Genomic DNA, 20,051 nt, shown 5'->3' with positions numbered 1-20,051 from the left:
AGGCATCATACTGAGGCGAGTGGTGACCGTCATGCAAGATCTAGCAATATTTGGAGCAGCTGTACCGTTCATGCTCCTTGGTGAGTCATTATTAGAGCACCTTACTGTATACTCCATCAAATAATCACCCATTTATTTCTTACTTTCAGGACAAATGATCTTTTACTTAAGTGTTCAATATTAAATTGCTCAAAAATATGAAATTTTAAAGCCTACAGGTCCTATAACATATGACCTGTGAGACACCCCTTTATTCAGGTGGCTGTCTTCATGTTGGAGAACCGGACACTTGTCTTGTTGGATTATTGTAAATGTTGCATCAGCAACCACTCAACCAACTGAACCACATCTTAGTAAACAAAGTCTAGCACTGACCCAACAGTTGCTATGAAAGCCAACCAGAGCTGACTATCTAATTCAAAATCCCAGGTCTCTCCTTCCAACTGATCATGCACATGTCACTGGGATGCATATTGCCAGGGAAGATGTTTTGTTTCTCGTCAGGAGCAGATGATAACTTCTCAACGGGTCATCTGGGTGTCTGTTCTTTAATGGGTTTTTGGGTCTTCTGTATCACCTGTTTCATGAGAGGTTTATACTGTATGAAGTAAGGCAGTACTGTATTCACTCCTGTTACTTGTCCATATGGAACAAAACATTGCCTCATTCCTCTATTCTAAGAAGTGATTTTTTACTCCGTGTTTTGTGACTTTCTGCAACCTTTAGAGGGTAGTGACCATCTTCTCTTGTTCTTGACCTCATATTTGATCAGTTCAGGTTAGTGACCTCCACGTTGTTGATGATGACTCTCAGTGTGAATGAATTCATGGTGTGTATTGTGTTAGAGGCTCTGGATACTAACAGATCATCTTTTTCCTAAAATTCCAGGTGAAGCCAATGAATTGTATGATACAGTAAATGCTGCAGCTGCAGAGATTGGAGGGGGCCAGAGTCAATACCAAGACCAGAGACATTACCGAGGACAATTTCCGACTTGAAAGTCGTGTAGACTAATACTAACACGTTCCTTGGCAAGAGAGTGGAGTTGGAAACACTACTTGGGTACAACAACCTGATAAAATAGGTGTTCTAGAACTGTTGTACAAAAGCAGGAGAATTGAACTGGAGGAATGTGATTTCAATATAAATGGATATGACCCATTTACGAACCTTTCCCAGGAAACTTGCAAGAGGGGTGTGGTTATCTATGCTCGGCAAGACCTTAGAGCCAGCCAAGTGAGGGTGCGGGCAGAAGAAGCTTTCGAAGAATCGAAGTGGTGTAGAATTAAACCGAAGGGGAGAGACTTACTTATTGTCAGGTGTATCTACAAATCCCCAAACTGTAGTATATTAAACCAGAGGAACTTAAGAGCCTTAATTGACAATGTAACGGCGCTAAACCCTCGCCACCTCCTTGTCACGGGGGACAATAATTATGGCGACAACGACTGGAGAAATGAACCCACGCCAAACGACCTTAATAAGCCAGCCACTCTTTTCATAAACTCTGAGAGACAATTTTTTATTCCAACATGTTAAAGATCCGACTCACTACAGAGGGAAGTAAACACTCAAACCTCTGAACATCATCATAACTAACGAGGGGGGGTATGGTGGCCAAGCTGGAACACCTAGCCTGAGTCAGCACCCGTCACCATGTAATGTTGTCCTTTAGATATAACTGTTACTTGGTTCATGACAAAACCAGCTCCAGGTTCAAATAATAGAAAAGAAATTACGACAGGATGAGAGAGGAGATGAGTATACACTGGCCTGACTTACTAAGGAATAAGAATGCAGATACTATGCTGAACATCATAGCCAGTAAAGCCAACAATTCGATCAATAAATATATACCCAAGACCAAACCCAGTGCCTTCAGGAATACAAGGAGACTGCTACACATGACCCATACGGTGGTCGGTAAAGTTAAAAAGAAAACTCAAGATTTCGAGACGTGGGTTACGACAAATGATGAGCAGAACAGGAGGATGTATGCCAGATCGAGGAACCAAGCAAAGTCAGAGTGTAGAAATGCTGAAAAAGAGTTCCAGAGGCAGATTGCAAGTGAGGTCAAGTCAAACCCAACGTCTTTTTACCGCTACACAGTCAAAATTAAAAACACGAATACAGGTAGACATATTGGACCTGAGGCTTGAAGATGGTAGTTGTGTAGATTCTGAACAGGATAAGGCAGGGGCGTTGAACAAATTCTTTTCATCGGTGTTCACAAGAGAGGATGCAATCAATCTCCCTGCATTTGAAGAAAGACAACCTCGTGCTCTTTTATCCTCCTTGGAGATATATTGTCCTGTAGGTCCTCTTAGGCATCCTCTTCCAAAAGAGACCAGTCTCAGCCAAATTGAAGACTTGCTTTGATGAGTAACCTCATTCCTCGATAATCCGTTTGCATTCTGGTGGGAATTATCTCGGCAGCAGCCGTGTCTGAGCTGACAGCTTCACCAGTCATCTTAATATTGTGGAAGTTATACCTGCGCTTAAATCATTGAAACCAGCTCGGCTGGCCGTGAAGGTCTCTTCCTTCGATCCTACACCCTCTTCTGCCTTGATGTTGTGAAACAAGGATCTGGCCTTATGCTGTATAACCATAAGGCTCACCGGGGCATTGCATTGATTCTGATCCTCCATCCACATAACCAGCATCTTTTCCACTTTTTCTATCACTCTAATTCTAGTACGAGTTGTTTTAGTTGCACTGAGAGTAGTACCACTTCCAGCACTAACCTTAATCTTGTCAGCGATGGTCCGGATAGTACGCACCGTTGTAGGGGTTAGACCAAGCACAGCGGCTATGACCACAGCACGTTCCTCTTTTTCAAATCGGGTTAATACATCCATTTTCGTTGCAAGATTAATGGTCATAGGTTGCCACTTCACTACACTAGCATCAGTAGCACTTGATGGGCACTTGGAAGCCATTTCGAATGGTTAGAGTACAGTTTTAGAGCGAAAGCACTACAGCACACATCAATGATGTGAAGTCGTAACAGAGACAGGCTTGGCATCGCCTGGGGACGCTGTGACGTTCCGCGTGTGAGGGCAGCGCGCCGAGCCCAGAGAGTGTAGTGCGTCCAGACAAGAGCGCCATAGAAAGTAGTCCGTGACGACGCAAAACGACGTAGTATCGATCACCAGAACATTGAATGTATTTTTGGTCTCAAAAGTTAAGCGACTTAGTACCGAGACAATGTTAAGCGGGCCAACATTAAACGAGGACTTACTGTGTAATCCTTTAACCCTCAGACACTTCTTTGTATAGACAGATCATTCATAAACATAACATAATCGTTGTCATTGGTGTTTACAGCTTCAGAGACCCTGCAGCAGTTAGTGGAGAAGCTGGCATGACTTAATTTCTCCTTCTGTTACTGGTTGCTGATCACCACCATCATCCTCACACCGCTCCTCTGGCTGGGCACACCAAAGGACCTGGGGTAAGAGAGCTCAATACTCTACACTATTAAGGCCACCAAGGTATTATACCTTGTCTTCAAGTATCAATTAAACATAGTGTATTTTCTCCTAATTTTTGGATTATTGGGTTTTACTTATATATTGGTTCTTAATCAACAGTGTGGTGACGTGGATTGGAGCCTCGTCAGTAGTGCTTGTGAGCATCTTAACACTCGTAGGTTTAATTCTTGATGCTCCTGACACAAGTGATCCAGCCCCAGTGACTCCCTCTCTGGCTGCTGCCGCGTATTGTTTTGCTGCCGTAGCATTCCAGGTTGGTCGAGACTTGTTGTGGCAACAGCTTTATTTTGTTTCCAGCTAACTCTTACTCTTCATATATCAATTATTTCTGAGGAAGGTAATGATATACCTGATGACTGCCACAAATAATAGTTGTCTGGCCAGTTGGAGAAAGCCTAACCTAATCTGCTTATCTACCCAGACCTCAGAAAAATTACCGCGTTAATACCCGACACAACCAACCAGTTCTCTCCCTTGACACTGCCCTTCCCCCAGCAGATGCCCATGCAGGAACTCGTAATGTTTAAAAAAAAACCCTAAATATTTCTCCCTTTGTGACCTTGCTGGAGTACTTGGTGTCTGTGTCTGAAAGACTTGCTTGAGTTTTATGGTGTATATTTTCTTGATGTTATTTTTATTATTTCTTTAGTAGAGCAATGTCTGCATTTGTAATTGAATATTGATTATTTATTATCCCAAACAGTTTGACATTCACCCAATGATCCTGACTGTGCAGATGGACATGCGTCAGAAGCATCGCCTACCACATGCTCTCGTAGTTGCTTTTATTGGTAAGTTACAAACAACTCGTGTACACTTTTCATATAAATTATTACATCAGGAATTCTGCATGGTCCACTAACTGTACAAATACTGCCTTGATGTTCCTGCTGTGATTTTATTTATCTTATAGTGATATTATTCTTCACATAAAATTTACTGATTGTTTATATTATATGGCTGTGGTGTCCTTGTGTGACAGGGTGTGGCGGAAGATCAACCGATCTGCGCGATGTTTCATTTCATTTGGGGTTGATACTGCTTCAGTTTGGGAGTGAGCGAATGTTTGACCCCAACGATACAAGATGTAACATATCACAGTCAGTTATTGTGTTACAGGCAGTGTGTGTCTGTTTGTGAGTCTCTCTGTTGCTGCCTTTGTTATCTTGGGGTCATCTGTTAAGGCCAACATCCTCAACAACCTCTCTGCCGGTCCTCTTCTATACGTCAACATGGCCATTGTCTCCATGCAGGTAAGGGAGGCAGGGCAGTATACTGTACATGATAGGGAAGTATATATGACAGTGGAGTATACATGTAGGTAAGACAAGGGAGGCAGGCACAGGAGTATACTTGTACCTTTATAAATACTGTATTGTACAGCATCGTGTGTCTTGTAAGTTACTGTGTACTTGAGCATCACAGTATGGTTGACAAGAGCTATATTTCAGCTGCTCCTCTGCCTGGTGCTCGGGATCAACACACTTTTCCAAGACCTTGAGAATTCCCTTCATATTCCTGACGGTGAGTAGTGTGTGTTGACTGACACTTTCATTTGTTTTGGTATCATGTTGGTCGTTTTGGTTACTTTCTTTGTAACCAATACTAAAATAATAACGTTTAGTCACAGCTGAGTATCATGTAATGGTAATAAGCAAGTTGTTTCTGGCTACTAGTATTTTCATATTTAAATGTTCCAAAAACTGACGGCTCAATCTATGTATAAAGAAATTGCAGGTACACTACCGATTTTCCGGGAACTGATGGTCCAGCACCTTGTTTAGTGCAGAAAAAATTACGAGAAGGCCCTTGAAATTCCCGCAACTGCCAGACTAGTTGTTTATACTGCAGTTGTTGGGGGTGATCCCTCGATTTTGTGCGATTCTCAGCTCATTTTGCTTACATTTAACCCTAGGTGTGACTTCTGAGAAAGATGCAAGTGTCAGTGATGGTGTCAAGGGTAAACACCAGTCCATATCGATACAAGATAATTAATAATCCTGTTTCATTGATACTAATAAACTTGTATCATTTATACTAATGTCTTTCATTTAAGCATTTAATTCACATTTAATTTACATTTAATATTTAAGTTTCTATCAGTCTATGGTACTTTAGAGACACGGGAGGTGTATAATTAGTGGGTCACAGGTGTATTGTTGAATTATTACTGCGTTACCTTGGTTGGTCCGGCAAAATGAGTAATCCGGCAAGGCTTTAGAACCAAGGGTGCCGGAAAATCGGTGGTGTACCTGTATTTAACTTACTTAGCAACCTAATTTACCAGATGTCCATCCACTAGAGGTGGCCATGCTGAGGGAAGGACACCAGTGGTCTAAGTAGGATCCCTCCATTGCTCTTGAAAGTCTTGTCAAAGACTATTCTGTACTGTGCTTTACTTACCCACAGTATTTCTGATCTAGCTGTTGCTTTATGCTCTTAAAACACATTTTCAGAGTTTGGTTGGCGACGCATCTGTCTCCGCACAACAGTCATGCTACTCGTTCTTTGTGTGTGAATCTATTCCACATTTTGCTGTTGCTATTGAGCTGGTCGGCGGTCTTCTTGTCACACCCTTTATATTTATCTTCCCTCCAGCCTTCCACATCCTTATTAAGGCGAGTTTATTTTATAATCTAGTCTATAGAGAAATGATAATAATTAACATGTTTGATCCTACGATCCATTATGATGCTGTAAACCCCAGAGTTTCACATTCTTTAGGTTTATTTAACAATTATTTACAATTTTAGAAAAAACTAAGAAACTTCAAACTTGTTGTACATAGTTTCAATGATGTAAATGTTAAGTTCTCATATAAGTACCGAATGTTGCCTAGGTCAAGCCTCCTGACCAGCAAGTAAATTAGTTCTGTTCTTTCTCTATTTATGCTTTAGTAACATTGCTCCATCAGTGACTTGGAGAAACATCTCAGAAAAGGTGAAAATAAGACAAAACTGGCAACTGCTGAATTAAATTAGACCCAGATTACAGTAATGAACACAATGCTCCTCTGTCTTAGTCTTGGGGTGCAAAAAATAATATTAACATACTGAATATTGATGTTTGAGTCATTGTCATGTGTTTATATATATATTGTACTACAGAAAACAAGGCATTGATTGGTTACTTGTACATGGCAGTGAGCATTAAGACTACTGGCTTGGGTGAAGTCAAATGAAAGGGGTTCTCAAGAGGGTGAGTGGACTGACTTGACTCCAAGCATCCCTAGCTGGTGCAAAATAGTGAGGGTTTACAGCACGTTGGGCTATATTCTGGCAGATGGTCCTGTGGATCACGTATCTCAGCAATATAATGGGATTCCTTACTGCAACCCTTTCAAATATTTGACAGCATAAAGCTAGTGGCCGCGCGGATGTGAGAGACGTTGTGTTAGCTGCCAATATCATGTGTCTGGGAGCTATTGGATGCATCGCGGCAACTGTTGAGAGCTTTACTCAGGTGGTCAAGCTGAAGGACTTTGCTCCCCCATGTTATATCAATATCACTACAGCTTCAGCTATAACAGATTCAACAGGATTTCCTCATCCATAACAGATTGTTCTCATGAGTGAGTATTTGATGTTTGGTCATATTTCAACGTCTCTCTTAAGCTTTTGGGGAATATCATCTGTGCGGCTAAATTATTATAAAGATTATAGGAAATGTCAGAGAAATACACTAGCACTAAGAAAAATATACCCAGGATATTTTGCCATCTTTTTTTTCCCAAAGAGCTGCAAGTACTGTATTAAGTAAAACGTCGATATAACACGAGATACGTTCCAAGAGAGGTCACTTTAAACCGAATTTGCACTAAATCGAAGTGTTGTTTCAATGGAATAATTTAGTTTGGTACTTGAGAGAAACACAAAATACTAAAAAGACTGAGAGTCTACCCAGATGCAATTCAGCCCATCTCCTAGAATAAACAAATATTGTTTTTTGTAGTATTATGTTAAAACAAACACTCATAAATCAACACAGCTAAAATTAAGGGATGCGAAATGGTCTGTTTACTAGCGATCAGCTGATGTTAGAGGGTGGTCACACTGGCGCCGCACATTGCCCGCCTCTCGTCTGACTCACCAAGCTCTTTCACTTTCCTCTCAACTTATTTTTAATTACTTTATTTTATCTAAAATAGATTTTCACTCAACTTTAGTTAAGCAATTCATTCTCTGAAGATGCAGAGCTCAACCCGACCAGGTCATTGTCCACATCACTGCCCAAATTGGCACACCACATTTGAAGCACCATTTCCTTGCTGCGGGGCTTCCAGCACCTTGATTTTCTGCTCCAGTGTAATTGCCTGCCTTGATTTCTTGGTCTTTGGGAATTTTTTTTTTTTTTTTTATTATTTATTGGGCACTCCCCTACATCCTTGTGTAAGGTGAAGCACAGAAGCATTTACAGTGCCCAACAGGGAAGCATGCTAAGTTCATGCTTGTCTTTATGTCTCACGAGTTAAGGGCGTAGAAGCCTGAAGAGTCAAGGGCATAGAATCCTGAAGAGTCAATGGTTTATGTCATCAAGCTATTGGAAGCTCCAACAACTTGTCCCTGAATACGAATTCACAACTTTCGATTTACAACAGGTACCTACTTAACTGCTAGGTGAACAGGGACTAATGGGGGCTAGGAAGTATGTCCAAACAACTTCCACCAGCCCGGGAATTGAACCCGTGACATCTCGCTTGCGAAGGCAAGAGCGGTACCACTCTACCACCAGGACCCCCAGATCTTTGGGAATGATGTGGTAGCTGGCCTTTTGGACATAAATGCGATGGTTGATGCACGTGGTAGAAGGAGATAGTGTCTCATAATACGTTCGTTCACTAGAGCATCAGTGCGAGAACTGAGGATGCGTGAGGGTGTGAGAGGGTGGCGGGCAGCCATGTAGTGTGCCCACAAACGCGTCTGGTAGGAAAACATTAGGCGCGAATTTTAAAATAGTGTGTATTTCCATATGATGCACCAGAATGACTCACATAAAATAGGAAAGATTCGCTTTAAATTAATACATTGTCCTTAATTGTGGGTGTCACTTTAAATCAATAATTTTAAATTGAATCGCTTTAAATCGACATTCTACTGTATTAGCTCAAGTGATTATTTTGCTCCCAGTAGGGTATTAACCCCACTGAACATTGTAAAGTGTGTCCAGATTTTTTTATCAAATTGCACACTTTCACTTTGTCAAGAGTACAAAGCCTCATGGCTACTAAATTGAGGAAATTGTAGGCCTCCCAACTTCCTTCCCTCATTGTCTCTCAATAGCTTCTCAACCACGATGCAGTGTACACGCTGCTCCTCACCACTCATCCTCCTGCCTTCCTACTACCCTCCACTTGTCCCCCTCAGCATTGCCCACTCTTCACAATGGGATACTGTATAGAGGCAGAGTGAGGGAATTTTGAACATTTACTCTAATAACACAACTGTATCACAATATGCATAAAATTACAAAAAAAATCTACAGCTGTTCACTCCCTCACTAACATTACCTCAGGTGCAGTAGCTAGGAAACTGTGCACATTCCAACATTCTGTCCTATCAACATTGTGCCTTAGAATTGTCCCAGAAATACAAACTAAAGTTTACTGCACGTAGCTGATCACTGTGTATAAAATACAGTAAATATTGAATATTCTCTGATTTTTTTAGGAAATTCGGAAAGCAGTTTATGGGAAGTGAAGGTAGTTTTACCCTCAATGTATCATTACAATAAATAATATTTCATGAATTATGATGATGTTTATGTTTTACCAAGAGATTCACCTCAAGAAGCAGGGATTGTCAACCCGTTCAAGATCTGAGAACACTAGAGGTCTGGGGTCGAGCATAAAGAGTTGGTAAATATTTAAATTTTGCAAATCCAGAAACCAAGAATACCAAAAGTTTACTGTACTGTATTGGCTAAAGGTTTGTAGTATCAACAGTATTTAAAATTTGTGGTAATATCAAAATAATAATTAAAACTTTTTTATCAAGAATAAAGTGTCCATGAATATTAAACATGGGATCGACTGTACATTCTAAAATTAAGGTATACAGTAAATTAAGTACTGTACATATAAAATTTAGATTTATTTAAATACAAAAAAGTTTAATGTACCACAAAAGTTACCAATTTAACTGGTCTAAAAACTTAATAATACTCTTTGAACTACCGGGTAATTGTTACAAACAAAATACATATAACCTAAAATTTCTTAACAGAGTACATTAAAACTATTTTCTCTACTAATGTACTTTACTGAGAAAAATCAGTCAGAGTTACTTTCTTCACTCAAATTCAAGACGTGAGTGGCTGCTTTCTTTTCTTTTAAAGGATTATAAGTCTTATCTTCACAATCACTTTCATCAATAGAAATGTACCCCTCATTTTCTCCATCACTTTCTTTGTAAGTTTTGATCTTTTGTTTGGCAGATCTGCGGGACAACCTCCTACAGCCCGCCTTACCCAGGTCTGGTTCAGGGGTTGTGGAGCGGCTGGTTGATCGACTTGTTACATGCTCCTCACAGTCTGATGGTTCCTGTGCTTGGCTTTTCTTTCTTCCTTTTCCAGATTTATTTTTTACTTGTCCCTGCTTCTCACCGACAGTGTAAAAGGGATCGGAAAATGGAACACCAACGTGGGAAGACGACGGCCGAGACTGTCTCTCTTCGTCGCTGTCATCACTGAGGTCAGGGTTGGCGGTAACCGTTTTATTTCCCCACTGGAGAATAGCTCGAATCTTTGCTTTCTTCTCCTCAACGTCTGATTCACTTTCCTCGTTGTCTTCTTCAACTTGTTCCGTCTTAACATCTTTACCTGTCGTGTTCTCAGTTTTTCCCTTTTTGCTTACAACTCTCTTGATGCTATTTTTTGTCTTCATTGTTCTCTTTCTACTTTTCTTGGCCATCTCCACAACATTGGAACTCAGATCAATGTTAAGATTTCTAACCTGATGTGTGATGAGAGGAGGTCTAACAGCGTCGATGTCTTCTTGTTTTATCTTTCTCCTTGGGGTGTCTTTTTCCTTTGCTTCCGATGTTTTCTTGGCCGTCTCTGTCTCCTTCTGGTCTTCTTCCTCGTCAGATGGAGCCACGTTGCCGTACATTTCTCTCACTCGCTCCTTCACCAGCATTCCCTGTATTAGTTTCTTCCAGTTGTCGTAAATTCTCTTCTGTCTCTTCTCCTCTGCCCTTTTAGCTTGTTCAATTTGCTCCTAAAAAAAAGTAGAAATTCACTTTACAACCTTGATAGTGTACATCAGTTCACACCGAGGAAATGCAGCACAATACAGGGGATTGAAATAAGTACAGACAGAAACCCTCAAATTCAGACATTTTCTTCCCTGGTGAATTCAAGTATTGTACTGTACAGGAAAGCCTCGAATTGTGACAATTCATAATGTATTTAAAACCCTGGTTAATTTAGGGCCTGATTCAGTTTACAAAATTATTTTATTCATATTTATGACAAAAATAGAAGAAAAAATATAATAAAATTACATTTTCATATGAATAATAACTAATATACTGTACAGTAGTGTACACATATTACTGTACAGTAGTGTGCACATATTAAACATAAAATAACAAAACTTGCACACGGACTATGCCGGGCTGGTGACCTCACTAACAGTCACTGCTTGGTGACATTTGCCAGTACAGTAGTAGTAAGATCATATACAGTATAATTGTTGTTTAATTGATTAAATAGCTCTATGCCTTTATCAGATGTCTTTGAAGTATTAAAATTATTACTGGTATTATCATATTTATATAACGTTTGAAAGAAACTACTGTATTGGTCAAATAACACTTTAAGGTCAGAGTTAACTTTGGCTAGATGCTGCCTCTCACACGGCCCATGTAGGAACATCTATTAAAATGGAGTGCCTTTTGTACCTGCCAAATTAGTATTTTTTTTTTTCAATCCAGAATGCGACGTCTAGCTTTAACCCTAGGTATGTAAATGCCTAGCATTAACTCGCCAGGCCAACATACAGGCAATTAAAACATCTTAGAATTACTTAATATGTAATATTAGGACACGTCGCTGCCTGGCATTTAATTGCAATTCTCAAAGCTCCCTCCCGCACCCCCCATCACACGCAATGCTACCGTCATCTTCTTGCCTGGCGAATCAGCTGTAAATGCGCACAAGGAAAGATCCGCTAATTTGTGTTGTAATACCTGAAATATTAAGTGCCTCGGGGATTTTATTTTTGGTATTTATACATCTTAGCACGGTGAGGAAATTGAGTGACTTTTATTTTGATTATGTCTCTCAGATATATATACAGTGGTCCTTCGGTTAACGAATGGTTCGGTTAACGAATTACCTTCCAAAAGAATCTTCAATTCGGTTAACGAACAAAAATTTAATTTACGAAATCCTTACGAACATCACGTTTTGTTGTGAGCATCAGCTGATGGGCTAGTCTGCCAATTCAGTAATCTGTTCTATGTTTATATTCGTTTCCAGTGGAGTAAATATCAAGAAAATTGTGCTCTTTAATATTTGTGCATTTTTTATATTAAAATTATTGGTCATTCTAAAATTTAGCCATCCAAGCTCTGTCTACATAAAGTTTTTCAACTATTATTTTTGGCTCGATATATGTAACTTTATTCATTTATTGAAACTCATTTACATGCACACACTGTCCTAAGGACAAAGCTGAACTGTACATGTAATCAAAATAATGTACAAAATGAATACTAAAATTTTAGTCTAGTGCAAACTATTGCATGTTTACATTCAAATGAATCACTGTCTTATAAGAATTCCAGCGATGTAAATTATATTCTCCCAGGTCACTTCTATGAAATTTTATAAGCAAAAAACAAAAACTAAATCTAAAGGACATAAATGAACAAATAAATACCTCACTAAACCTTCGGCTCTAACTGTCAAACATGTCACTGTCCCCCCCCCTCCCAGCAAGGGTTTGGTGGTTTTCAGTAGCCTTTAAGTTTTTATCTGATATATCATAGACTAAAGTTAGGAGAATATAATTCGCATTGCTGGAATCCTTGCAAGACAGTGAATAATTTGAATATAAATGTCATATATGTTGCACAAGAGATAAAAATTTTAGTACATTAGTGTACAGTACGGTAGTACATTTTATAATGTAAAGTTTTTCATCTGTATTTTTGGGTAGATTTACATAAATTTCTTCATTTTTTTATCATTCATTTACATGCACACACCATACTAAAAGAAACGTAACAGAAATAAATGACCTAAGTGCAAATCTGTAGTGTACATGTACTAATTTGATTACAGTACTTTATATTCAAATTAATCACTATCTTACAAGAATCCCAGCAATTTAAATTACATTCTCCCAGGTCATTTCACTGGCATTTTATGAGAGAAGCTTAGTCACTTAAGGACTGATAAACACACATTAGACCTTGGGCGCCAACTGTCAAACGTATCCCCCCAGGGTTTTAGGCTTACAGTTTTTATCTTATATAATATCACAGACTAAAGTTAGGAGAATATAATTTTCATTACTGGAATCCTTGCAAGACAGTGAATAATTTGAATATATACGTCATTTATTTTGCACAAGAGATAAAAATTAATCACCTGTATCACATTACAGTAATGATTTAAGAGTAAGAGTGTATATGTACGTATATATATATATATATATATATATATATATATATATATATATATACATAGTGATTTAAGGGAATTTTAGGTGTTTCTGACTTTATGCATTTTTGGCTTTACTTTGTATGTATTTTTCTGTGAGCTGGAACCAATTACCCAATATCCCATTGAAATAATGGATTCGGTTCACGAAATTTTCGGTTAACGAACAACGCTGTGGAACGAATTATGTTCGTTAACCGAGGGACCACTGTGTGTGTGTGTATATATATATATATACAGTACATTAGAAGTCCAAAAATCCGGACTGCTTGGGGATTGGGTCGGTCCGGATTTTCGGATTTTTCGGATTCTCAGGCAGTACTTTTAAAATTCAAATTTAAGGAGGAATAAAGAAGAGATGAACAGGTACATTTTGATAGTTTATTCATTATCAAGTACAGCACGCTTCATTTATCAAATCGAGCATTTTTAAAGAAAAATAAAGTCAACACTTGACATAAATGTAAACAAACATTTTTCACTACGAAAAAGGGGGCGTGTAATGCTTGAAATCATGTTTAAAAATGAACATTGTAAAATAAAAATACAGTAAACAAATGAAAGCAGAATTTATTTTATACAAATTGATTATTTATTTGTAGTTTATTAACAAAATATTTTCCTATTAATACAAAGTACAAAACAACAAATAAATATTTATTCGTTGATTTCCACGAATTCTATATCGTCTGCTGCACTGCTTGTGGAAGGAACACGTGCTGCATCTGCTGCACTGCTTGACACTGCTTTCTTTAAATACTTTCGGAAATCACCTTGTTTACGACTTTGTAATTTCTTTGTGATAAGATTATTCTGCACCATGTGTGCATGCATGACGTCTTGAAGACTGAAGCTATGGTTCTGTTCCACAAATTTAATAATCGTTTCAATGCACTTTTCTGCAGCAGCCCAAGATATCTTTACTTCAACTTTGTCGTCTTCTTCACCAGATTCTTCTGAACAATTCTCTTCTATCTTCTCAGAAGTTGTAATGCTTTGAATGATTTCTTAATCAGTGAAAGTGGCTGCAACTTCAATATCATCGTCAATGTGTATCCACTCTTCTATGTCAGCAGCATTAAGCTTGCGTAGAGGGTTGTCTTCCAGAGATAATTTAACAGTCTCCATCAGTTCTTGCACTTCAGATGCCCTCTGCTTTATGTGGAATCCTTCAAAATCTTTGTCTTGATCACACTCTAGATCTGCAAACATCACTTTCGGCCACAACTTTCGCCACGCTCTTAAAAGTGTTTCAGGCTTGACTGCATTCCATGCAGTCACGAGTGAAAATATTTCATCCTTGATTGTAAAACTGCGTTGAAATTCTGTAGGGTTGACATTCTTATTCACCATTTTCGTCATAAAATCATTTTTATAGTGACATTTAAAGTTCCTAATGACTCCTTGATCCATGGGTTGAATCAATGATGTTAAGTTTGGTGGCAAGTAACATGCATAAATATTCCTGCAATCAGACACTAATTTTGATTCATGCGGGTGGGCCCTACAGTTGTCGAGAAGTAGCAGGCACTTTGTATTTGCAGGCTTTCCCAATTTCCTTAAGTTCTGACGAACTGATGGAACAAAATCATGAACAAACCAATAACGAAATATGTCTTTGTCCATCCAAGCACTCTGTTGGGCTGCATAGGTCACAGGCAAGTGCACAATTCCTTTAAAGGCCTGTGGGTGCTTAAATTTGCCAATCACCAAAAGCTTAATTTTATGTTGACCTGAAGCATTAGCACATACAAGAACGGTTAATCTTTCCTTATTAAGCTTAAACCCTGTGGCATTTCGTTCTTGATTTCCAGCCAAAGTTTTTGTGGGCAAACACTTCCAGTAAACTCCTGTTTCATCACAGAATTATAAATTTGATCGGCTGTGAGATCATAGTCATTTACAATTTTTTCTATGTAGCACTGTACTGCACACATCATTGTCATTCCTAAAAACCCTTTAATTCATATTACGCTACATAACATTCAAATCCACCTCGCTTGTAGAATCTTAGAGAACGGGAGTCATTGATAAAGGATAACTCACCTACTTAATGTTACTAGACCATGTGTTGTATTGTACCCAGGTACGGTTATATTATGTTAATCGTATGTATTCATAGCATTAAGGAGAACTCAGGGTATCCATAAGATGATCGGGAAAGTCCAGTTGAGCCGGACTAGTGTACTGTAGGACTAAGTGTGGATCATGGTTTGAAGGTCATACTATTTAAGTCTGTGAATGTGTAGCGAACATAACTTCCACAGATATCACATGAAAATACATGAGAACAATGATCTGGAAAAGGGATAAATGTGTCAGAACTATGTGAGGTGTTGGAAGTGTCCCAGAAACTATACCTGAAAGGAAATATCTTGTATGTATCAGTGTGAACTTAATACACCTCGTATCCTCACGTGACATATACCCACAACATGTACAGTGATCAGAGAATCTTATGTCTGTGTTCAAATGGTGCAATGTGTGAGAGGAGGATCCCTAATTACAGTTTTAAGTGAAGTGGATATACCCCCGCCATGAACATTCGGCTTTTGTTTGGGACCCGCCTCGAGTGTGCCGCGTTGGTATTATAACCCAATGAATTTACCCACAAACTAGCAAACCAGAACCTAACCTTAGTGTGTAATTTAGGATTAAAATATGTAGTTATAAGGCATGAGTCAATATACCAGAAAGTGTTCACGTGAGAACCGTAAGAAATAAAAGTAAAAATTAAAGATTGGAAACCGTAGGCCTACGCGGTGACGAGCGGCGGGGCACTGCCCTCAGTACCCTCAGTTCTACCGTCACCTAAGGTCAGTGTCCTATCGGGCTACATATCCCCTGTAAAAAAAGACTTATATAGCAGTTATTACAGTTTAAAGCTTTGCCTGATGTATAAGTGAAATAGTAATGTGTTAGGGTGTGTGATAACCGCCCATCAGGCAATATTTCTGAGTACCCTCCGTTCTACCGTCACCTCAGGTCACACGCAGTCGGAGCACCTTGCTGGGCGTCGGCCATTCTCCCTGTGAGCGTCCCACCATGTGAGGTGACTACCAGCTATACTATTCCACTGTGAACCTGTGGATCCCCAGCAGACCACCCCAAATGAGTAGGAATAAATAAGGAAATGCTTGAGAAACTCCGCGGTCGTCAATTGGAGCGACCTATAATGCCAGGCACAGAAATAGTACTGGTATGTCTCTGGGTATAGCCCTCGTCTCTACCCGCCGAGGACGGTGTGCAAACGAGGTGCCTGATGTGTGCACCTAGAAATCACAAGGCGTCCCATGCTTGCAGGTGTGGAGTATAACAGGTGTGGTGAGCTGGTGCTACAGGGAGGTGAGATGGTGTTACTATGTATGATGACCTAAGGTGCTATATTCCATACAGGTGGAGCAGTCCAAAGTGTTAAATGATAATGTAAGCAGGGTAACCAAACTCATTGTTGTTCTTCTGAGGAAGGCCAGCTCAATTGTATTTTTTTGTTACCCTATAGTTTATAATGAATAAATTAGTTAAGACATGTTATGGTTTCACCCTTCTTTCCCCTTATCGACCTGGTCAATGAAAAACCTAACCCAATGTCTAGTCCACTCTGCACGCTACCTAACCAGTTACATACTGTCCAGAGGGGGTCTGGTGGCAGCGACCCTTAGAAATTAAGATTAGAGTTAAGTATTTCCCCTTAGAATTAGTGACCCCAATCTGGCAGTATAGCACTATATTTTGTTGCTGCTTGTGTATCAGCCAACTGTCTTTCTCCAGCAATATCTATCTAACAGTCTAATACCAAGACGAGTCTTGAAATTCCTAAGCCATTCATCACTAAATGCGCACTCTGATTCAATGTTCATTTGCTCCTTAAAAGACTTTGCTTTGGCAATAAGCATCGGCCCAGAAATTGCCATACCTTCTGATCGTTTTAACAAAAACCATTCGTGCAACACTTTATCAAGATTTTCTAATTTGGGCCGATGTAAACTTTTTCTTTCAGCAATTTTATTGTAAGGCTCAGAAGTAGTTGTGAATTCTAGAATTATATTCTTTGCCTTTTTTATATCATAAATTGTTGACTTTCCAATGTCGTATGTTTACATTAGAACAGCACTGCTCACACCACGTTCTAGTTTCTTAATTATTTCAAGTTTGTCACACAATTTCAATGTGTTGTTCTTTCTCTTCATACAACGAAGTTTATCTACTTTAGGAGCCATTATTATGGGCTTGTAAATGGAAAGAGTATGACTCAAAATTACATACGTTGTCACGGTTTGATTGCTTGTTTTAAAGAGGCGATCGCGTGGTCGCTTGTTGTAGCTGTGACATTCATGCATGCGCACATACACACAAAAAATTTATAGTGCCTCAAATGTTACATTTCAGGACAAGCTAATTACAAAACTAATAACATTAGCTACCTATAATTTACAATTACTTTTATTATTACAATTATGTAAATTAATTTTTTTATAGTAGCCGCTACAGTGACCCCTCGTTTTACTTGAACACCTCGGTTAGCAATTTGGAATTAACGAACTGGCCCCTGCAGGATCTTGAGTCATTTGCGAAAAAAATTTAAACAACGAGGCTTCTTCACGGGTGACCTCAACATGTTTTCGGCTTACTGACCGGGCAACCAGCTGCAGTATCAGTCCATAATACATTTAATGGGTTCTAGGGCTTAAATTCCTTACTATTTTAGTAAATATCAAGAAGTTTATACTATTCAATAATTTTAAAAGTTTAATATTCAATTTTTTAGTCATTTTAACAATTATTGAACAAAATTGAAGGTAAAATGACTAGTTTAATGCGCGGCATCCAGCCTCTTAACACAGCAAACAGGCGTCAGTCTCTCTCTTTTTTTCACTGGAGGTAACATCTTGCTTGAGACTCTCTTCAACTAAACGCTTTTTTTCTCTGTTTCCAAGCAAATTATTGGTCATTTTGAAAATTATTTTACATATTGACAATATATAGTGCAGTGCAGTGTTATTTTAAAGAAAATATTCTTTATTTACAGCTAGTTTAACTTTGAAAAATACGTGTTGCCATTGTTTGAATCCAGCATGGGGCCTAAGAGATCAAGAAAAGCGATTTCAATCCAAATAAAGCAGGAAATAATAAAAAAATACGAACAAGGTATTAAATCAAATGCGCTATGCAAAGAATATGGCATATCGGCATCAACTGTGTCGACAATTCTTGCACAGAAAGACAAATTTAAAGAAGTGAAAGTGAGAGACAAATCTACAAGAGTGTTTAAAAGTAGATCCCTAATCGTAGAAACTGAGAGGTTACTTATCATCTGGATTTGGGAAAAACAGATGAAAGGTGATTCAGTTTCTGGTGATTTCATTTGTGAAAGAGCCAGGGAGATTTATGAACATTTAAAGGCAGATCAACCTGGTTCTTCAGGAACAGAATTTCAAGATTTTCGGGCTAGCAAAGGCTGGTTCGAAAAATTTAAGAAAAGAAGTGACATTTTCAGTGTTGTTAGGCATGGTGAAGCTGCTAGTGCTGATAAGGAAGGGGCAGCAAAGTTTTTAGTTGAATTTAAAAAACTGATGGAAGAAGAAAATTATCTTCCACAGCAAGTTTTCAATGTTGACGAAACTGGGCTGTTCTGGAAAAAGATGCCCAAAAGAACATTCATCACCAAGGATGAAGCCTCTTTACCTGGGCATAAACCCATGAAAGACCGTCTCACTCTATTGCTTGGTGCCAATGCTTCAGGGGATTTCCGACTGAAGCCTATGCTTGTCTACCACTCTGAAAACCCCAGGGTGTTCAAGCAACAGAAAGTGGTAAGAACAATGCTTGGAGTTTATTGGAAGTCCAACCGTAAGGCATGGGTGACAAGACAGTTCTTTAATGAATGGGCTGTTGATGTGTTTTGCCCCTCTGTCAAGAGCTACCTAACCACCAATAAACTTCCTTTAAAGGCTCTTCTCCTCATGGATAATGCTCCTGGTCCTGACCCTGACCTTGCCAGAAATTTGGAGTATAAATTTGACTTTGTGAAAGTGTTGTTTTTGCCTCCAAACACTACATCACTCATACAGCCAATGGACCAGAATGTGATCAGCAACTTCAAGAAGTTGTACATGAAGAAAATGTTTAGGAGGTGTCATCAGGCAACTTCCATTGATCCTGAACTAACACTGAAACAGTTCTGGAAGACACAATTCAATGTCCTGGAGGCTGTAAAATTGATTGTGTCATCATGGCAAGAAGTCTCCAATAGAACCCTCAATTCTTCATGGAAAGCACTGTGGCCATCAGTAGTCCATGATTTTGAGGGATTTGAGGATGACACAGAGTTGGACCAGGAGATTGTGTCCATTGGTCAGTCATTGGGTCTTGAAGTGGAGGAGAAGGATGTGGAAGAGCTTGTGATGTCTCATGAGGAGGAACTTACTCCTAATGACTTGAAGGAACTGGATGAGATGTTACGGGTAGAGGCTGACAGTGGTGAGTAGGAAATTGAAAGTGATGACCATATGTCAGCTACACAGTTGAAAGATGTGATTTACCACTGGGAGAAGTTCAGGGAACTGGCTTCAAAGCACCCAGAAGTGGAAAAAACTGAACTAGCTTTGTGTCATGTTGAGGACTCAGTGGTCTCCTTCTTTAAACATAAGTTAATGGTGAGGAGGACAGATGCCCCACAGACCACAATTGACACTTTCTTCAGTAAAAGGCAGAGGGAACAAGATGCTAGCCCTCAGCCTTCCACTTCAAGGAGAGAGGATGTTCATAGGGAGAATCAACAGTCTGAGAGGTTCCTGACATTTTGTATGGAAGGTGACCACCTTCCAAGAAGCAAAATGCTTCCAATCTCCACTTCCTTTCTTCTCCCTTCTCCTCCTGCACCTCCCACT

The 20,051-nt window shown here is 39.2% G+C and overlaps 1 protein-coding gene across 1 annotated transcript in view; it reads right to left on the bottom strand.

Annotated features, from left to right (window-relative positions):
- Positions 1-8,904: 8,904 nt before the first annotated feature.
- LOC121874410 (DNA repair protein complementing XP-C cells homolog) overlaps positions 8,905-20,051 on the bottom strand; it is a 42,806-nt gene continuing 31,659 nt past the window's right edge. Inside the window, exon 7 of the mRNA XM_042378540.1 lies at positions 8,905-10,708. Within this exon, the coding sequence (XP_042234474.1) occupies positions 9,764-10,708 (945 nt within the window). The 3' untranslated portion in view covers positions 8,905-9,763. The remainder of the gene's footprint in view (positions 10,709-20,051) is intronic.

The sequence above is a fragment of the Homarus americanus genome, unplaced genomic scaffold, assembly GCF_018991925.1.
Source record: "Homarus americanus isolate GMGI-L3 unplaced genomic scaffold, GMGI_Hamer_2.0 scaffold39066, whole genome shotgun sequence".
In the NCBI taxonomy this organism is placed as follows: Eukaryota; Metazoa; Arthropoda; class Malacostraca; order Decapoda; family Nephropidae; genus Homarus; species Homarus americanus.
The sequence above is the reverse complement of the archived record's forward strand: the minus strand, read 5'-3'. Positions and strand labels throughout refer to the sequence as shown.